At 42.7% G+C, this 18827-nt stretch overlaps 1 protein-coding gene across 1 annotated transcript; it reads left to right on the top strand.

Moving 5' to 3' along the window:
* The first annotated feature begins 12041 nt into the window (after positions 1-12041).
* Positions 12042-16835, top strand: LOC119336566. The gene is made up of 7 exons (XM_037608611.1): positions 12042-12414; positions 13633-13690; positions 14301-14381; positions 14486-14521; positions 14917-15156; positions 15235-15373; positions 15996-16835. Exons 1-7 carry the CDS (start codon positions 12236-12238, stop codon positions 16475-16477), a joined length of 1215 nt encoding a protein of 404 aa, XP_037464508.1. The 5' UTR covers positions 12042-12235; the 3' UTR covers positions 16478-16835.
* Positions 16836-18827: the final 1992 nt, after the last annotated feature.

Below are 18827 nucleotides of genomic sequence, written 5' to 3'. Positions count from 1 at the left end.
GCTTGATGGCTACTTTTAAATGGGGCGATATGGAAAATTAGCTTTTCGCGACGGAAGTTGTCGGATGAACCGAACACAACTTCTAGTAGTAAGGAGCCCGTGCAATTGGCGTAAGGGCATGGCGTCACTCCTTTGAAGGAAGTGCTGCTATGGCGAATTTTGGTAGGGTCTATCCCCATCCTGCGGATTGTGTCCGGATATAGCAGGTTTAAATCGCTGCCGCCGTCCATTAGGACTTGTGTAAATCGTAGTCCGTCGATTATAGGATCCAATATCAAAGCAGATCATCCTGCGTTTCGCATACTCCTGGAGTAATCCAGGTGGTCGAAAGTAATTGGTTTTGTCATCCAATCTCGGGATTCCGCTGGGGTGGACCGTGCGGCATGTGCTTTGATAGACGCCGCCGTGTTTTTCCTTGTTATCACTTGAAGTGAATTCACTGTTTTTACTTCTTCTGGGAAGTTCTTTTGTTTTCCGGTGCTCTGCTTGTGGGGTTCGTCATCGTCTTCGCTTGGTGTGTCGAGCCCCTTGTGTTCGGCGTTAAGTCGGCCGGACTGTTTGAAGACCCAACAATCTCGGTGGGTATGGTTCGCAGGCTTCCCGGGGGTACTGTGGATTTGACATATCCTATCCAAGATTTTGTTTAGGTTGGATAGCTCGTCACTGTTGTCCTTAAGAGGCAGTGTTTTGTTGTTCGGCCGAGAGCTTTTGAATCCGTCGTTGACCGCCATGTTCTTTGGGCCATTTTCCTTATTCCGGCACTGATCTTTTCTGCGTCGTGATTTCCCAATTCCATCCCTGACCTCAGATGTACCCGGGTCGCTGGTGCTGCATCTAGCCAGCCAGCTATCTTCCCCCGCGCAAAAGCGGGTCATGAGGCTTGTTAGCGCGGCCATTGTTCTTGGTTTTTCCTGGCCGAGGTGTCTGGCGAGCCATTCGTCTCGGACGTTATGTTTAAAAGCTGCTAAGGCTTCGGCGTCCGGACAGTCGACTATTTGGTTCTTTTTGGTGAGGAACCTGTTCCAGAATTTGCGTGCTGACTCTTCGGGCTATTGAGTTATGTGACTTAAATCGTCTGCATCCGGAGGGCGGACAAAAGTCCCCTGAAAATTTGCTCTAAACGCATCCTCGAGCCCTTCCCAACTTCCAATGGTATTTTCTGGGAGGCTTTTGAGCCAATGCCGAGCTGGCCCTTTGAGCTTGAGGGGTAAGTATTTTATGGCATGGAGATCATCTCCTCTAGTCATATGTATGTGTAGGATATAATCCTCAATCCAGACTCCGGGGTCTGTTGTTCCGTCGTATGCCTCTATGTTTACGGGCTTAAAACCCGCTGGAAATTCATGATCCAGTGCCTCATCGGTGAAACATAGTGGGTGTGCAGCGCCCCTGTATTTAGGTGTGCCGTTGTCTTCGGACACTCGGCGTGTTGTGTTGCTTCTTGGAGCCCTCTTTTTTGGCCCATAAATGGACCTGACCGGGCCATCCTTTTTGCGAGGATCTTTATGTGTATCATGTGCCAGCTTGTGTGCGGCGCCGCTTGCCGCTCTTAGCCTGTCATCTGGTCGTCTATCCGGCCAGGCGGCCTCTTTGCTTTTTGATTGTGGTGGCTCTACGGCCTCCTCGTCGAATTCGGGCAACAGCTTGCGCTTCGGGTAGCTCTTTGTTTGGTGACTATTGCCGTATTTGTCTGCGGTCTTGAGTACTTTGCTCCATCTCATTCTGAGTACGTCTTCCGCTGTTTTGAGCTTCCGCTTCTGCTTCTTCAAGCTTCTTGCAGTGGCGACGAGCCTTTTGTGAAGGTTCTTATGCTTCGGTGATGTGTCCGGCGTGAGATCGTCTGGACTATTGTTTTCGCCGGGGATGGGTTGCTTGTCGAATTCATCCTGTTCGGATGGTTGCTTGGTTGCATGTTCGTCGTCCACTGGTTCACCCTGCTCTATGGCTGGGTCATTATGAGTGTTGTTGTTATCGAGGCGGGACTTCGGGCGGCGCTTGCGTCGCCGTTTTGTTTGTTTTTCGGGGGAATTATCCTTCACCGCGTCCCGTTGTTCCTCGTTATCGCTTCCTTTTGGTGTATCCACCATGTATACGTCATGAGTTGAGGTGGCTTTCTAGTGCCCAGTAGGCGCTGATTTTTGGTCGTCTCCGGCATCGTCGTCCATACCGTCGATGTCTTCGGAGTCGTAGTCTAGCATGTCGGTTAGATCGTCGACAGTGGCTACAAAGTGGGTGGTGGGTGGGCTTTGAATTTCTTCGTCGTTCGCATCCCAACCATCCTGACCGCAATTCGACCAGGGCTCTCCTGATAGCGAGAGAGACTTTAGCAAACTCAGGATATCGCTAAAAGGTGAGTGTTGAAAGATGTCCGCAGCGGTGAACTCCATGATCGGTGCCCAATCAGATTCGATTGGTAGGGGCGCAGGAGGTTCGGAGTCCGGCGAGGAGTCCGGCACCTCGGAGTCACGAGCTTCACAAGTGACAAGGTCAGTATCCGGCTCCATCGCCGTAGGGGTAGCAGCCCCCGAGGCAGTGTCTAGCCACCCATCCTCGATCTGGGCAGCCGGCTCCGAATTGAGGATCGGAGCGGACTCGTGTGCGGCCTCCAGGGCACTGTCCGGCAGTAGAGCTAAATCATGCCCATCAAGACAGTGCGGCGCGCTCGGCTGTGGTTCGAATCCATCGAAGATCAAGTCTCCGCGGATGTCAGCCGTGAAGTTTAGATTTCCAAATCTGACCTGATGGCCAGGGGCGTAGCTTTCAATCTGCTCCAGATGGCCAAGCGAATTGGCCCGCAGTGCAAAGCCGCCGAACACGAAGATCTGTCCGGGGAGAAAAGTCTCACCCTGTACTGCGTCGTTGTTGATGATCAAAGGAGCCATCAAGCCTATCGGTGACGACACAGAGGAACTCTCAATGAAAGCACCAATGTCGGTGTCAAAACCGACGGATCTCGGGTAGGGGGTCCCGAACTGTGCGTTTAGGCGGATGGTAACAGGAGACAAGGGACGCGATGTTTTTACCCAGGTCCGGGCCCTCTCGATGGAGGTAAAACCCTACTCCTGCTTGATTAATATTGATGATATGGGTAGTACAAGAGTGGATCTACCACGAGATCAAGGAGGCTAAACCCTAGAAGCTAGCCTATGGTATGATTGTTGTTATGATCGTCCTATGGACTAAAACCCTCCAGTTTATATAGACACCGGAGAGGGCTAGGGTTACGCAGAGTCGGTTACAATGGTAGGAGATCTACATATCCGTATTGCCAAGCTTGCCTTCCACGCCAAGGAAAGTCCCATCCGGGCACGGGACGAAGTCTTCAATCTTGTATCTTCATAGTCTTGGAGTCCGGCCGATGATGATAGTTCGGCTATCCGGACACTCCCTAGTCCAGGACTCCCTCATTCATCCACATAGATTAGATGCATATCAGGATGTAGTGCTCCATCTCCTATATAAGGATTAACTAGCAGTTTCTCTATCATACCCGAAGGAATTTCATAGTAAATATTTTCAGTAGGTGCAGTAGGTTGAGGGGCAACTCTTTGCTCTTCCGGTCGAGGTAAAGATACCCTGAAAAAAACCCTTCAAGGATGATTTTCCGTAATGACGTGTAACAGTAAATTTTAGCATGTAATATAAATTTTTCCTTACCAAATTCCACTCATCAAAGGAGCTTCACTCCCACTCACTAAAGGCGCTTCACTTCCCAACATCGAACGAATACCAAATTCACATGATTACTTATAGCAAGACTTCTCCCACGTCCTCAGGAACAAACGTAACTACTCACAAAGCATATTCATGTTCGAGATTAGAGGGGTAATAAATATCATTAAGGATCTAAACATATGATCTTCCACCAAATAAACCAACTAGCATCAACTACAAGGAGTAATCAACACTACTAGCAACCCACAGGTACCAATCTGAGGTTTTGAGACAAAGATTGAATACAAGAGATGAACTAGGGTTTGAGAGCAGATGTTGCTGGTGAAGATGTTGATGAAGATTGCCCCTCCCTTGATGACAGGATCGTTGGTGATGACGTTGGCTTCGATTTCCCCTCCTGGAGGGAAGTGCCCCCGGCAGAATGGCTCCGCCGGAGCCCTAGATTGCTTCTGCCCCGGTTCCGCCTCGAAATGGCGGCTCTTTGTCCCGAAAGCTTCCTTATGATTTTTTTTCTAGGTCAAAACCCTCCATATAGCAGAAGATGGGCACCAAACGATGCCCGGGGGGCACAAGCCCCGGAGGCGCGCCCTGGGGGGTAGGGCGCCCTCCCAGGCTTGTGGCTACCTGGTGGGTCCCCTTCTGTTGTTTTTTGCCCAATATTTTTATATATTCCAAAATAATTCTCCGTAAAGTTTCAGGACTACATTTTTGGAGTTGTGCAGAATAGGTACCTCAAATCTGCTCCTTTCCAGTCCAGAATTCCAGCTGCTGGCATTCTCTCTCTTCAATATTGTAAAATAAGAGAGAAAAGGCATAAATATTGTATCATAATGTGAAATAACAATCCATAACGAAATAAATATCATCATAAAAGCATGATGCAAAATGGACGTATCAACTGGTTGTAATTAGTAATTGGTAAGTTATGCATTTTTATCATAAAATAGTTGCAGCTCTTTCTCTGAAACATGTAGAAAGTCAATGTTCCCTTTTCATCCCTTCACCAACAAATAAGGTGTGATGACTTTGTTTATGCACTTTTCATACTTATTTATGAATTTTAATATTCTTAGAAGATATCAACGCTATGTGCTTTTCATAAATTCTTTATGAATAGGTCGCTGATGACCCACAAGCGTAGGGGATCTGTCGTAGTCCTTTCGATAAGTAAGAGTGTCGAACCCAACGAGGAGCAGAAGGGAATGACAAGTGGTTATCAGTAAAGTGTTCTTTGCAAGCACTGAAATTATCGGTAATAGATAGTTTTGTGATAAGATAATTCATAATGGGTAACAAGTAACAAAAGTAACTAAGGTGCAACAAGGTGGCCCAATCCTTTTTGTAGCAAAGGACAAGCCTGTACAAACTCTTATATAAAGCAAAGCGCTCCCGAGGACACATGAGAATTACTGTCAAGCTAGTTTTCATCATGCTCATATGATTCGCGTTCATTACTTTGATAATTTGATATGTGGGTGGACCTGTGCTTGGGTACTGCCCTTCCTTGGACAAGCATCCCACTTATGATTAACCCCTCTCGCAAATATCTGCAACTACGAAATAATAATTAAGGTAAACCTAACCATAGCATGAAACATATGGATCCAAATCAGCCCCTTACGAAGCAATGCATAAACTAGGGTTTAATCTTCTGTCACTCTAGCAACCCATCATCTACTTATTATTTCCCAACGCCTTCCCCTAGGCCCAAATCATGGTGAAGTGTCATGTAGTCGACGTTCACATAACACCACTAGAGGAGAGACAACATACATCTCATCAAAATATCGAACAAATACCAAATTCACATGATTACTTATAACAAGACTTCTCCCATGTCCTCAGGAACAAATGTAACTACTCACAAATCATATTCATGTTCATAATCAGAGGGGTATTGAATAGCATTAAGGATCTGAACATATGATCTTCCACCGAATAAACCAACTAGCATCAACTACAAGGAGTAATCAACACTACTAACAACCCACACGTACCAATCTAAGGTTTTGAGACAAAGATCGGATACAAGAGATGAACTAGGGTTTGAGATGAGATGGTGCTGGTGAAGATGTTGATGGAGATTGACCCCCTCTCGATGAGAGAATCAATGGTGATGACGATGGCGACGATTTCCCCCTCCCGGAGGGATGTTTCCCCAGCAGAACAGCTCCGCCGGAGCCCTAGATTGGTCCTGCACAGGTTTCGCCTCGAGACGGCGGCGCTTCATCCCGAAAGCTTTCTTATGATTTTTTCCAGGGCAAAAGACACCATATAACAGAAGATGGGCATCGGGGGCCTGCCAGGTGGACCACAAGGCAGGGGGCGCGCTAAGGGGGGTAGGGCGCGCCCTCCACCCTCATGGTTGCTGGGTGGCCCCCCTCTGGTGCTTTCTTCGCCCAATATTTTTAATATATTACAAAACTGACTTTCGTGGAGTATCAGGACTTTTGTAGTTTTGCAGAATAGGTCTCTAATATTTGCTCCTTTTCCAGCCCAGAATTCCAACTATCGGCATTCTCCCTCTTCACGTAAACCTTATAAAATAAGAGAGAAAAGGCATAAGCATTGTGACATAATGTGTAGTAACAACCCATAATGCAATGAATATTGATATAAAAGCATGATGCAAAATGGACGTATCAGTCGCCATGTTGTATTTTTCGGGAAAAAATGTGTCCATTGATCTACACTCCAAATCCTAGCTACACCACATGTGTGGGACAACTTCTTTAGTAGCGGCACAAACGTCTTTACTCACCATCGCCTGAAGTTGGCAATGACTAATTGTGCCTCGTAGGTGAAGTGCGCTATCGAGAGAACATGGGTTCACCTGATGTCTGTGTTGTGTATGGAATAAATTGTCAGTGTACTGAGTCGTGGAGAAGACCACCACCGGCACAATGTGCCAACATGTTGGTTTGACTGTGGACATAGGCAACAACAAGAACTTGATGGCGATTTCACAATGCACGTGATGAGGAAGGGGTGCTTGCTGACTTATGGGTGGATCTTCTTCATGGTTTCGTCGAATGGGCTTGTAATGGATTGAGGCAGATATATATTTCAAGATGTATACACTTATCACAACTAAGGTACCATTTAAAGTTGCATCACATTAAGCCTCCTTGCAACGCAATTGTCGTCTCCATGCAGGAGACCAAGAACCTCTAGTTAAGAAACACCGAATCCTAGAACCCAATGAATTGAGTCGCTTTTGTGCTGGCATGAAGAACATGTACCACATACTGATTTTGACATCATTGGGTAGAGGAGGAGAGGATGTTGTGGCCGGTGGCACAGGGAAGAAGGGACTGAATCGAGTGGTGTGTGTGTTGATCGTGAGGTTCTCAGTGGAAATCACTGGAGGAGCATGACTATATAATATATTGTATTATATAATATTGTGTCCTCTAGACATGATTTCTTAACTCAGGGTTGGGTAGTTGACTGTCATATGTTTCAAAATTGTATGATGTAGACTATTTCTCTTTTTTTGTTAGAACATCAATTACCTTAAGTATATAATGGATATAATCCAATAATACATATCATAGATGCCAATTCTTAATAAGTTGTCATTTATTTGGTCGATGACATGGTCTCTATCACATGTTTTTGACAAATAATTAATATATTTATAAACAAGGAATATTACGTATCTATACATTGAGAAGATATTGGTTACGAGAGACCAAGAGGGTGAATATCATTACACAGGAAATGAATTAAATATATTACATTGATTATTTATGGAGGTTTGTAAACACAAGTAACTACTTTAAAGTACCATCTTAAATATAAACTCTCAATAAATATTAGAAAATCCCAAGCAGCTCCCACCTCTCTCCTATGAAAAACTCAAAACACACCTCCTGTTAAACTTAAAAATATGCACCTATTGGTTCTGATATTTGTTCATAAAGGTGAAAAGGGATAAATATGCTTGTCATTTATTTCATCAAGGCCTTCTAAAAATAGGGTTAATCAAGTATTATTTTGACCCCATCTAATCATGGATATCATGTCTTGTCTATTTGCTAACAACAAATGCCCATTACCATTAATCTCTTGAAATTAAGCAACACAATAAAACTAACCAACACGGCAATCCATACTCAAGAAAATATAAATCAATGAGTTGAACATTGTCTCGTCCATCATTGAAGTAAGTTGGACCAGGGGTGTTCTTCTTCTTGATGACCTCCTTAATCATAAACTCTAGAACCTCAATCCCCATGGTTTGGGCATGAACACATCAACAACAACACTCATGAACACCTCCATGGCATGACCATCAGCTGACATCTGAACAATCTTCCCATCAGTTTCTCCAAAGAACGGATCGTCACAACTGCCATGTAAAAAATAAGAAAACATTTTTGAATTTTATTCATAGATAAAACAAAGAGTTTTGTTTAGACAAGTACATAAGAGAAACTCTCAAATAATTGCCAGGTTGTGTTTATATGAAACTTGATACTTCATGTCTAAAATTTGTCTTAAACAACATGACATCAAATTACTAGAAGAAATTCTTTGAGTTACAATTCCAAATTTAAAATTCTAGCCAATAAATTTTACTACCTTCTTATGTCCTACAAGTGCATAAGGTCAGTTGAAGTGCATGTCCGAGCAGCAACGTTCCCAAGTTTAATATCAACCCCACAGTGTCGATGAGTAAAGGTGGCTAGTTGAACGAGGGTGCCTTACATGCCCATCTGGATCTTACTCGTGAATATTTTTTAAGTGGCACAGCCATTGTTTTTGAAAGGTATGAACATTTTTTTCCTATTACGTGAACAAAATTTGTATTTTTTGGACATTCTTTAAAACTACTAAGAACATACTTTTAAATGTGTGAACATTTTTCAGTTGCTTGATTTAAAAAAATTATGCCAACAAACTATTACATTCGATGAAGATTTTTAATGTGTGGTAAACATTTCTAAATACAGGCATTTAAAAGAATACTTGAACACTTACTTATGCAAGCATACATTTCTAGAACATTTATGTAAATAGATAAAAGAATTGAAAACATAAATAAAATATGTTTATGTAATGTAAGAAAAGTGTTTATGACATTTAATTAAGTATGTTTATACACTGTAAAAAGTATGTGTAATTTAAAAAAAGTTTCATACCATTAAAAAATGTGAAATTAAAAACAATGTTCACCCATTTAAAAAATTGTTCATAAAATTTTGAGAAAACTTAACACGATCTAAAAAAAATGTTTGTTTAATTTATAAAAATGTTGTGTACCTTTAATAGAAACGTTCATAAGGTTTTCTGAAAATGTTTAGGCATTTCAAATTATGTTTGTCAGTTTTTTGAAATGGTTTATAGAAAGTGAAAAAAATATTATAATATTTTTTTCAAAAAATGTGTCAAACCATTCAAGAGAAATCAATGTTTATTTGAAAAATATTTAACATAAAATTATATTCAAACATGCTGAAATTCTGTGAAGATTACCCTTGCATCATTGCCAAGAATGTGTGAAGATTACCCTTGCAGAGCATGAAAAAGTTCTAGAAGGTGTCAAGAAGGCCCTGTCAGAGCAACAAGCTGAAATTGAAAGTCTGTTATTGGGCCTGTTATATCTGCATAACCGTCTTGAATGAATGAACACTGCCCATGTGGAGGAAACAACAAGAACCTAACCTCGTCAAGGAAGCAAAGGAAGTGAACACCTTAGATCTCGAAAACAGGCTTGATGATATTGACGGATTGCTAAAGTTCATCGCCCGGACTGCGTTGGCACCATCCAATGAGATGTGACCAATGCAATTAAGGCATATGTCTAATTTTCATTCTGTAGCTGTGGCTCATGGTTGGCTATTGTAATGTCTTGTACAGTCTGTTTGAGTTCACAATTGTGAAGGTTGCGGTTTACTAAAAGTTGTGACTGCTGAATTTGGATTGAAATTTAAATTTCACATGAATTCATATTAATTTATTTTTAAAAATCAATATTGAATGAAATGTGACCCCCAATTGCAATATAATGCAAATTGACCATGCCTAAATACTGTGACGATCATGAATGGTGTCACAAGCGTACGGTCCCACGTAAGAAGCCATGTCACCCACGTATGGACCTGCGTGCCAGCATCCACGTCATCACAACAATGGGCCCACATGTCAGAATCATTGACCGGTTAGAGGACACAGCGTCACCGAAATAGAACACATGGTCCCACATGTAAGCAGCCACGTTAGCATCTTCTGGGCCCAGCCCATATATCAGCATCGTTGTCCGGTCAAACTGACGGCCAACATATTACTGACAGGACCGTCGACGATAAAACTCATGACAAACCCACATGGAAGTAACCAAGTCGGCAACTACTAGCCCCACCTGTCTGAATCTTTGACCGGTCAACCCTCCGGTCCGATCACCGGTGACGGATTATCGTCGCCAAAATGATCTTACGCGACATATTGGGCCATATAGGTGACATTTTGGGTCGTCAATGACAACATCAATCGGTGACATTATTGGCTCGTCACCTGAAATGTGATTGTGTGTGTCGAAAAAATGGTATCGTCAAAATTTTATTTGCCATGACGGCGCTTCGGTGACGATGGGGTGACGGCCGGAAAACATCACGGGGGCGCTTTCCGTGATGAAAAAGGTTTATATGTGACACAAGTGAAACATCAAAAATAGATCAAATTTTGTTGTGTGAGGGACCTCGGATTTCAAACTTTACGTCATGAATGCATCCATACACGATACAACAAGGAGCTAGATATGTGCCAAGCATGAATGCACACAACTCAAATCTAGGTAATATTACATGACAAGCATGTTATTTGTACCACTCCATCTATTTCTGCATGACAAAATATAGCAACTCTTGTCAACATAGGCATCGGCCATACAAAACAACATAAAAGTTGTACGATCTGGCATGAGTATGCGCTTCGAATTTGTCATTTTCTATAATAAACGATCCGGCGGCCTACTTAGCCTAGCTTCATACACGTGTGTGTACTTCGCTGGAAAGCACCGCCAGTAAGCCGTGAGTCAAGGTCGAAGTTGCGCCAACAGGAATGACATGAGCGCCATGGTCGAGCGTTGCGTCGACGAGCAAAGTAGAAGCGGCGGTGAACCAGGAGTGGCTGTGTGGATTAGTTATAGCGTCCTGCCTCAAAGGACGGGCCACACCGACTTACGGAAGGCCACGTACGAGCGGATCATTGGCAGTGACGAAGCCAGTGGGGGCGAGCTAGGGCCATGGCTGCCACATGGCAATCTATTTTCTGAAACAACCTTAGGGCCTCTTTGATTCATAGGACTGCAAAAACACAGGAATAGGAAACACGTAGGATTGGAATGGCATGTCCAGCGGATCCCTATAGGATTTGAGTTTGTTTGATTGTTCCATGGGAAAAACAAAGGATTTCTTCCAAGAGGTTGGAGTGGATGTTAGAATTCCTGTGAAATGTAGTACAAGTGAATCCTTAGGAAAAAATCCTGCAGGACTCAATCCTACGAATCAAACGATCGACGTAGGAAAAATTCCTAAAGATTCTAATCCTTCAAAGATCCTACGGAAATCCTTTGAATCAAAGAGACCCTTAGATTGTTAGCTTAAAGTGTTCTAAATTTGTATGTTTGTCCCTCTTAACATTTTATCTTTTCCATTGGTCCCTCTTTAGTATGCTTCGTGGCTTCGTCCCTGATCATCGGCACCTCCAGGGCCCACTCGCCCATTTTCTTCAACTACAAGCAGATCCTCTACCAATTAGACAAGAATATCTACCTGGGTTCTCATCCATGCCTAGATGATCAGCCCTTAATTTGACTCAAAATTTGTTCTTTTCATGTTATGTGAGTAGCCTGTTGGTTACACATAATAGAGTAACTGTAAGTTTTTGAATAATAAAAACTGTAAGTTTCACGCCATCAAAGTCGAGGATGGTTAGTGGCCTTGGCTCATGCAAGGCATGTGACGTGTTCATCATTTTTTTTCGTTGCAACGCACAGACATATGTGCTAGTATCTTCAAAGGAAAAGCTAGATACGAAAAATCTCCGAAAATATAGCCCCCATGGTTCCATTCAAACAGCCCCCCCTACTATTTACTTTTTTTTTTAGAATCAACAGGCCTTCCTACATGAAACATTATTGAATTGTATTTCTATACGTGCACGGGGTACGTACGCATTCCTCATCTTTATCATACGAGCCGCGTAGGATAGCTTTGACCCATCACCACGAAAATCATTTCTTTAACAAACCCGCTGACGAGAAACCCAATCCCGTACTCGTGCAGAAACCGCAAAAAAGGAGGCGCAGAAGTTCACGGAAACGCAAAAAAGAAAGAAATAAACAAATCCGCGACGAACCAAACGCCAAAGCGACCCATCTCCTCCCTTCCGATCTCCATCTCCATCTCCATCTTCTCTTCCCGTCCCGTCTCCGCTAGTCCCCCTTCCGAGCGAGACAGCAGCGCAAACCCTCCCTCCCCCACCTGCCGCCGCCTCGATTCGCCGCCTAGGTCCGTCCGGCGAGGTAGGGCGGGAGGCGCGGCGGCTGGTGGCCATGTGGCCCGGCTGCGGCGGCCGCTTCTACTGGGCGCCCGCGCCGCCGTCGGGGGCGAGGGGCGTCGTGGTCGTGTTCGCGTGGGTGTGGAGCGACGAGGCGCAGCTGCGGCCGTTCGTCGAGCTCTACGCCTCGCTCGGCTGGCGCTGCCTCGTCTGCCACCCCGACCTCGTATCGCTGTGAGTGGCGCTGCTTCCCCCATCCTCCCGCTCTCGCTCCCTGCTACTTGTCGCTTGTGCTAGCTGCTTGATTCGGGAGATCTGTTGCTCGTCTGGGCTCGTATAGAAGTGGCCGCCTGTAGCTCTGCGGCCTCATGGAGTGGAATTATAGCTGCGGTTAGGTTTAATTTTAGAGTTTCTGAGATTGGTCACTGATGTTGTAGCTGCGGTTAGGTTTAATTTTAGAGGTTCTGAGATTGGTCACTGATTTCGTAGCTGCGGTTAGGCTTGATTTGAGATTGGTCGCTAATTTTGTGTCTACCCGAATCATTGGGGACTAGGCTTTATCCTTCAGGTTTAGCTTGTTATGAAAATTTTTCTGGAGTTCAATTAGTTGTTGGGTAGTGTTTGATGGGTCACTCGATTCATCACTGCGTGTTAGTTCTCTTAGTTCGAGCATCTCTGTAGCTGTGTAATTTATACTCTTCTATATTCTGCATGGTTTACATTGTCGCTTTGTGCACTTTTAGGTATATATGCCTACGTACCTGCAGCATGCGAGTGGTTAGCGTCTTAGTGATTTTGCGTGTTTGGGGTTTGATTACGCTTTGAGATTTGGTAAAGCTTATTTATTGGAGGATAAGGGAAGGTTTTGCATTGTGGTACTTGCGTTTTTGCGCAAATGAGGATGCGAAAAATCGAAGGTATCAATTTTAGTAAGTAAAAATGAAATACTAAGATTGAACCTTCTGAAACTACTAGTATGTTGAACTAGCAAAAGGAGCTAAAATAACATGGATTACCTCAATATGTTAAGAATGTTTGGTACATCCATCCAGAGTTTTGTTGCCTGAACACAGTTTGTGCATCTGCAAGCTTGGTAGTCATTTATGTAGTTTGTGCAGAGACCTCAGAGTAATTTTGTTGAATATCATTAGCAAATTAAGTGCATCAAATCAGATGTTGCTGGAGGTAGAGGATCTTCATCAGCATCATCTGTTGCTGGTAGAGCTATAGGCTTCATTCAGCAGGGTATTTCACCTAAAATGACACTTGAGTGAGTACCATTGTAACACTAGGTCACTAGCAATGGAGTTCCTTGCCTCGTGCTTCAGTTGTCTACTTATCTTATACTTGAAGGGCTATGGTGTAAACATGAATATGGGGTCTTCTGCAGTCTGCATCCTTAGGTTCCTATTTACACCTAATGGCAGTATACTGATTCTTTTCTTCTTCCAGGTATCTCTCTGAGAAAGCAGCAACATTGGCATGTGGTGTTATTAGTGAGCTGGCAAAGGTACATTTTTTCTTGGTTGTTGTACTCCACAAATACCACGTTGTATATTAAGCATTGATAACTTTATTGTTCAAATGAAGAAAATAATACTCCCTCTGTCCGAATATACTTGTCGGAGAAATATACATCCATTTCTAATATACATCCATTTCTCCGACAAGTATTTCCGGAAGGAGGGAGTAAGTAACTTTGTTCCTTGTTGTTTTAGTCAATGATCATATTGTATTTAGCCTACTCCAGCACTGACACTATTTTGTAATACACATGGGACTGTTTCTCTTTTTGCTCCTTAATCATCCAAATGATTTATATACAAAAATGTATAGATGTAAGAACCCCTGGCAGAACACATTAATTTAGAGTTTGACCCTTCACCCCTTTCCATTTATTTTATACTTTCCGTCCAAGCGGCAACCTCTACATAATCTTCTTGCTGATTTAGAGTCTGAAATATTTGCATGTTGACACATTATAAACTTTCTGTATTGTTTAGAAGAATGAATATAAGCTCTCGTGGAATGGGACTTCTGTTTACTATCTTTCCACTTGGTTGCAGTTAATTATTTTTACAATTTTTTGTTTTTAACTATGTGAAATGCTGGTGTTTCAGGAATTGAAAGTAAAGCCATTGCCAACTGTGTTTGCTTCTTTTTCTGGTGGCTCAAAGGGATGCATGTACAAGGTTATTCAGGTGCATGCTTGTTTGATTCTTCCTTTTGCCACCTCATCGTACCTATCATCTATTTGCCTATCCCCTTTCACAGTTTAAATGACTAAATTTGATTGGTTACGCAGTTACTAGACGGAAGATGTGAAGGAGATGCAATGATGGTATGTTATTTCCATCTTTTCTCTTCTCCTGAAGTTTACATATGCATTTCTCTTTGTTGAAAGGATAATGGGAACCTATTTAAAAATCATATCTATGTCAATTGTGAACTGTATATACTAGGTTTTGTTTTCTTCCATTTGCATGTACTGTGTAGTAATTTGCTCATTCTGTTGAAGTTGTTTTTTACGTCATTGTCATTATGTTCTGACTAGGCATATTTTCAGTTGCATATATTCGATCTCTTGAATATACTTGGAAGTCTCTAATCATCATTCTATGTTTAAGTCCTCATTTTCTTTGCCATTGTCATCATGTTTTGACTTGGCATATTATCAGCTGAGGATTTGTCGGCAAACATGTTAAACATTATTGATGTAAATTTTCCATTATGTAGAAGGACTATCGGTTAGTTAGAAACTGTATCTCTGGCCAAGTTTATGACTCTGGCCCAGTGGATTTTGTGAGCGATGTGGGCACACAGTTTCTTCAAAATCCTGTAATTGGCACTTCATCTCAACCATCCATGCTACGTTCCTTGATGGCAAAGGCTCTGGCATCTGGAATGGATACTCTCTTCCCAAGCAGAATTGAAGCTCAGCGTGCAGAATATTGGCACACGCTATACTCATCAGCAGTAAGTCTGGTTTGCCTTTATGATTTTTGCAAATCATCTTCACTAGCCACACCGATTGACTTTTAACTGTTCATCCAGGGGTTGGGTTCAGTTCTTATATTTTGCTCGGAAGGCGATGATCTTGCTCCATGCCATGTTGTCTGTGGTTTCGCCAGGCGTTTGGTCGAACTAGGCACAGATGTTAAAGTAATCAAGTGGAGTGATTCCCCTCATATTGGTACGCCTTCATTTTATCTTCAGTGTCTGGTTTTATTAGATAGGATTACCGAGTACTAACTTAGAATGTGAAATATATTGCTAGTAAAAGGATGTATTTGCACAATTACTGTCATGGCGGCTTCCATTCCAAAACCTTGCATTAATATCATATTTGGATTTGTTAATTGCAGTAAGATTGTCTGACGGATATGAAAACAACTTCATGTCTACACGTTTAGGTCCTAGAGACCTACTCCCTCTGTCCCAAAATATAAGAACATTTTTAACACCACACTAGTGTCAAAAACGTTCTTATATTATGGGACGGAGGGAGTAGATCGCAGTAGAAGACAATGGATCAAGCATTTGCATCATCTTGCCTAACAATATTTTCCATCCATTTTAGAATTTCTAATTTATCGAAGAAGACAATACTAAGCTCAAGTGTTTGATCTGACTATTTGAAGTTTATATTCCTTGTCAATACAATATTACCTCAGAATTTAATATTACAAAGCTACATATTTGGCTATTTATGTTAAGTTTCATCTACTTGAATTCTTGATATCTTCTTCTCTGCTGTGGAAGCCATCATTGCAGATTTTATTCACAGCCAAATAACTTGTCTTTATATCCCGCAGGCCATTACAAGTTGCATGAAGCGGAATACAGAACTGCCGTCGATGATATACTGAAGAAAGCTCTTGTCACCTTCTGCCACAGAAGCCAGCTGGAGGGCACTAGTGCTGCATGGGATCAGGACTACAAGATAGCACACTGTGTGTGCAATCTACACAATGTGGCCGCCAATTCAAATGAGAGCCTGAGAAGGGTAGCCAACAGTCCCAGCGACCATTTCTTCTTGCCAAGTTCAAAGGACCATCATGATTCTAGGGAACCAGATTCTCTGATTGAGGAGCAGAAACGGTCACTACCCTATCCAGCCAGGATGGAGCCTCAAGGAGTCCTTGGCCAAATAATGTTTGATGTCTGTGTTCCGAAAAATGTTGAAGGATGGGACATCAAGCCAACAGCGTCTCCGAATGGACGACCAACGTTGGCTTCTGCACGGCAACTGGGTCCGTTCAATCCCATCAAGTACCTCCGCCGTTCAAGGCTATAGTTTGTGTTTGCTGCAAAGAAGAGTTTTGTGTATATAATGGAGGCAATATGTTAAATACCGATTATGAGCAAGCTTTGAGCTATGTAAGTTCCCTCAATATTTGACTTATTAGCTGTTTCTTTTTATGCCTTTTGGCGAGAGGATGTACATATCCTATGTATATTTTACTGGTGTATGTTAGAAGGGGGTTGGCATAGGTTCTAGCAAAGCTGTTAAGGTGTGCTAACAATATAGGCAAGGGACTGCATTATTATTGCCTTGTAAGTTTATTTTGTACCTAATATGACCTAAGTTAACTATCGGGGGAACCATTTTTTTCCCTTTTGAACCTTTGCTGCTGCTTAGCGTTTCACTGTTATTATCACTCTTCCATAAAGAACTTTGTGGTATATTCATTATTAATGCGCTCTTGGTACTTGGGATGTTTCTTTCATATCTTTGACTCAGAATTTATGTTCAGTGCCGTGGTTCTACTTCACCATGTGCTATTATAGGTGTTCCTTACTGGTTCAGATGAGGATTATTTGTCCAGCGACGGCACTTCCCTATCTCTTTCTTTTGGTCCTTGCTCACTTTTTTCTTTTTTTTTTTGGAAGGGCAAAATTATTCGACGCGCCACAACTTTTTTGACCTTTGAGATCGTCTTGTGGAGTACTACTACTCTTGACTGTCCGGTTTCCTCGAAAACAACCCACTCTCCATGCCGAAGTTACAGAAACTCGCGAGCATTCTTCTCGAGCTCTAGTTCCTTCTATATCTTTTTGATAAGCGTGTTTTCCACCGAGTTTCCAATGGAGTATGTCAGGTACCGTATCTACTTTAGAAAATCGAATTCTTCAGGAACATTCAGCCTGGAAATCAGGTTCTGCAGACCGAGCCTTTTTGACTTGGCTGCTTGAGCATTTTTGTTGCATTTTCCTTGGTGGAAAAACGGAAAGAGATTTTTGACCACTCTGCATGTCCCAGAACAGTTGTCCAGATCGAATATAAACTTTGGTATAGCTAACGCTGGCAGCACATGGCTGCTCAGTTTCGATCGGGGAGGCTCTGCTTGCCCTGGTTGGAACAGCATGATTCTCTTTCAAATCTTGAACTAAAACCACGGCACTTATTTGAGATGAAGAGAGTAGATAAGCACATAGGTATATAATAGTTCTGAAGTTCTAAGGAGGCTTTCATGTTATTATTCGACATAGGTTGTTACACGTTGTCTTTTGAATGGGAATATCAGATCTTCAAATGCACTAAGCTGCCAGATGTGTTCTTTAATGGGGCACGAAATCATGTCATTTGACGACGCCTTTCACCTTTTTAACGAATAACAGAGGAACCATCGTAGCTTAAATCTCAAGTAAAAGCTTCGGCTCAGTTTCTGAAATTTCAACTGCGACGCAAGCTCTGTCACAACAGTCTACCACCACAGTTTTCTTCCTCGGTAGGTACAAGGATAAATCCTTATCTTTACAGTGACGAGTAAGTAAGTGAATTAGCCTAGCACCACAATTTTCCTGCTCTGCTGGTACAAGGATAAATAGTTCTTTTTAAGCAAGCGACGGATAAGTAAGTGTTTATCATTCTGGCGATATGGCCTAGCTAGCCAGGCACCCATCACATCCTATACCATGACACTTTGCGCTGCAATCGCCGATCCACGAATGCCTCGGAAAGCCTACCAAAAGAATACGATTCTTCGTTAATCAATGGCTTTTTTTTTTGCGTCTTTTCAAACAAAGAATCCTGGTGTTTTGAGGCTTCTAATAGATTGGTACAATCACTTCTCTTAGACTACTCCTCCCATCATTCTCCCTGATAACGTAAGATATTGTCCTACCACCACTAGGCAGTGAATATTTTGTAGACGAGGGCTTAAAGGAAAAGCATATATAGATTCACCAAGAACAAAGCGCAGATAACGATGACCAAGCAATATTAGTCCGAGGGACAACCTGTGGTCGAAATATGTGCTGAAGATTAAGTTGGGACTAAGTGGTTTCAGGAAGAGCTGAACCACATGGCTTACAGGAACGGTTTTTTTTCTTTGTTCTTGAAATCGTAAGAACCAATATAATTGCAAGCAAATTTTGGCCACTCAGAAAATGGAAACAGAAGACGGAGATGTCACGAACTCATCAACGCATTTGGGATCGAAGAGGGGATTGGGATGAGAACGAGACTTGGGAGAGGGGATTTCTTCCAAGGGGAGAGATACAGCTTGGGGGAGAAGTTCAGAGAAAACAACACACACATCACACGCTCTGCCTATTGGCTTACAGCTGGCTAAATAGCCGTGTCCCGCTTGTCCCTCCTGCCAACTGGCTGGTGGGGTCCACTGTCACGCGTCCACCGCATC

The sequence above is a fragment of the Triticum dicoccoides genome, chromosome 7B (genome assembly GCF_002162155.2).
Source record: "Triticum dicoccoides isolate Atlit2015 ecotype Zavitan chromosome 7B, WEW_v2.0, whole genome shotgun sequence".
Classification (NCBI taxonomy): Eukaryota; Viridiplantae; Streptophyta; class Magnoliopsida; order Poales; family Poaceae; genus Triticum; species Triticum dicoccoides.
The sequence above is the reverse complement of the archived record's forward strand: the minus strand, read 5'-3'. Positions and strand labels throughout refer to the sequence as shown.

Coding starts and splice junctions, on each gene's coding strand:
- LOC119336566 (XM_037608611.1), top strand. CDS start 12,236: ATGTGGCCCGGCTGCGGCGGCCGCTTCTACTGGGCGCCCGCGCCGCCG. Junction 13,691..14,300: donor TTATTAGTGAGCTGGCAAAG/GTACATTTTTTC, acceptor CTGGTGTTTCAG/GAATTGAAAGTAAAGCCATT. Junction 15,157..15,234: donor ACACGCTATACTCATCAGCA/GTAAGTCTGGTT, acceptor CTGTTCATCCAG/GGGTTGGGTTCAGTTCTTAT.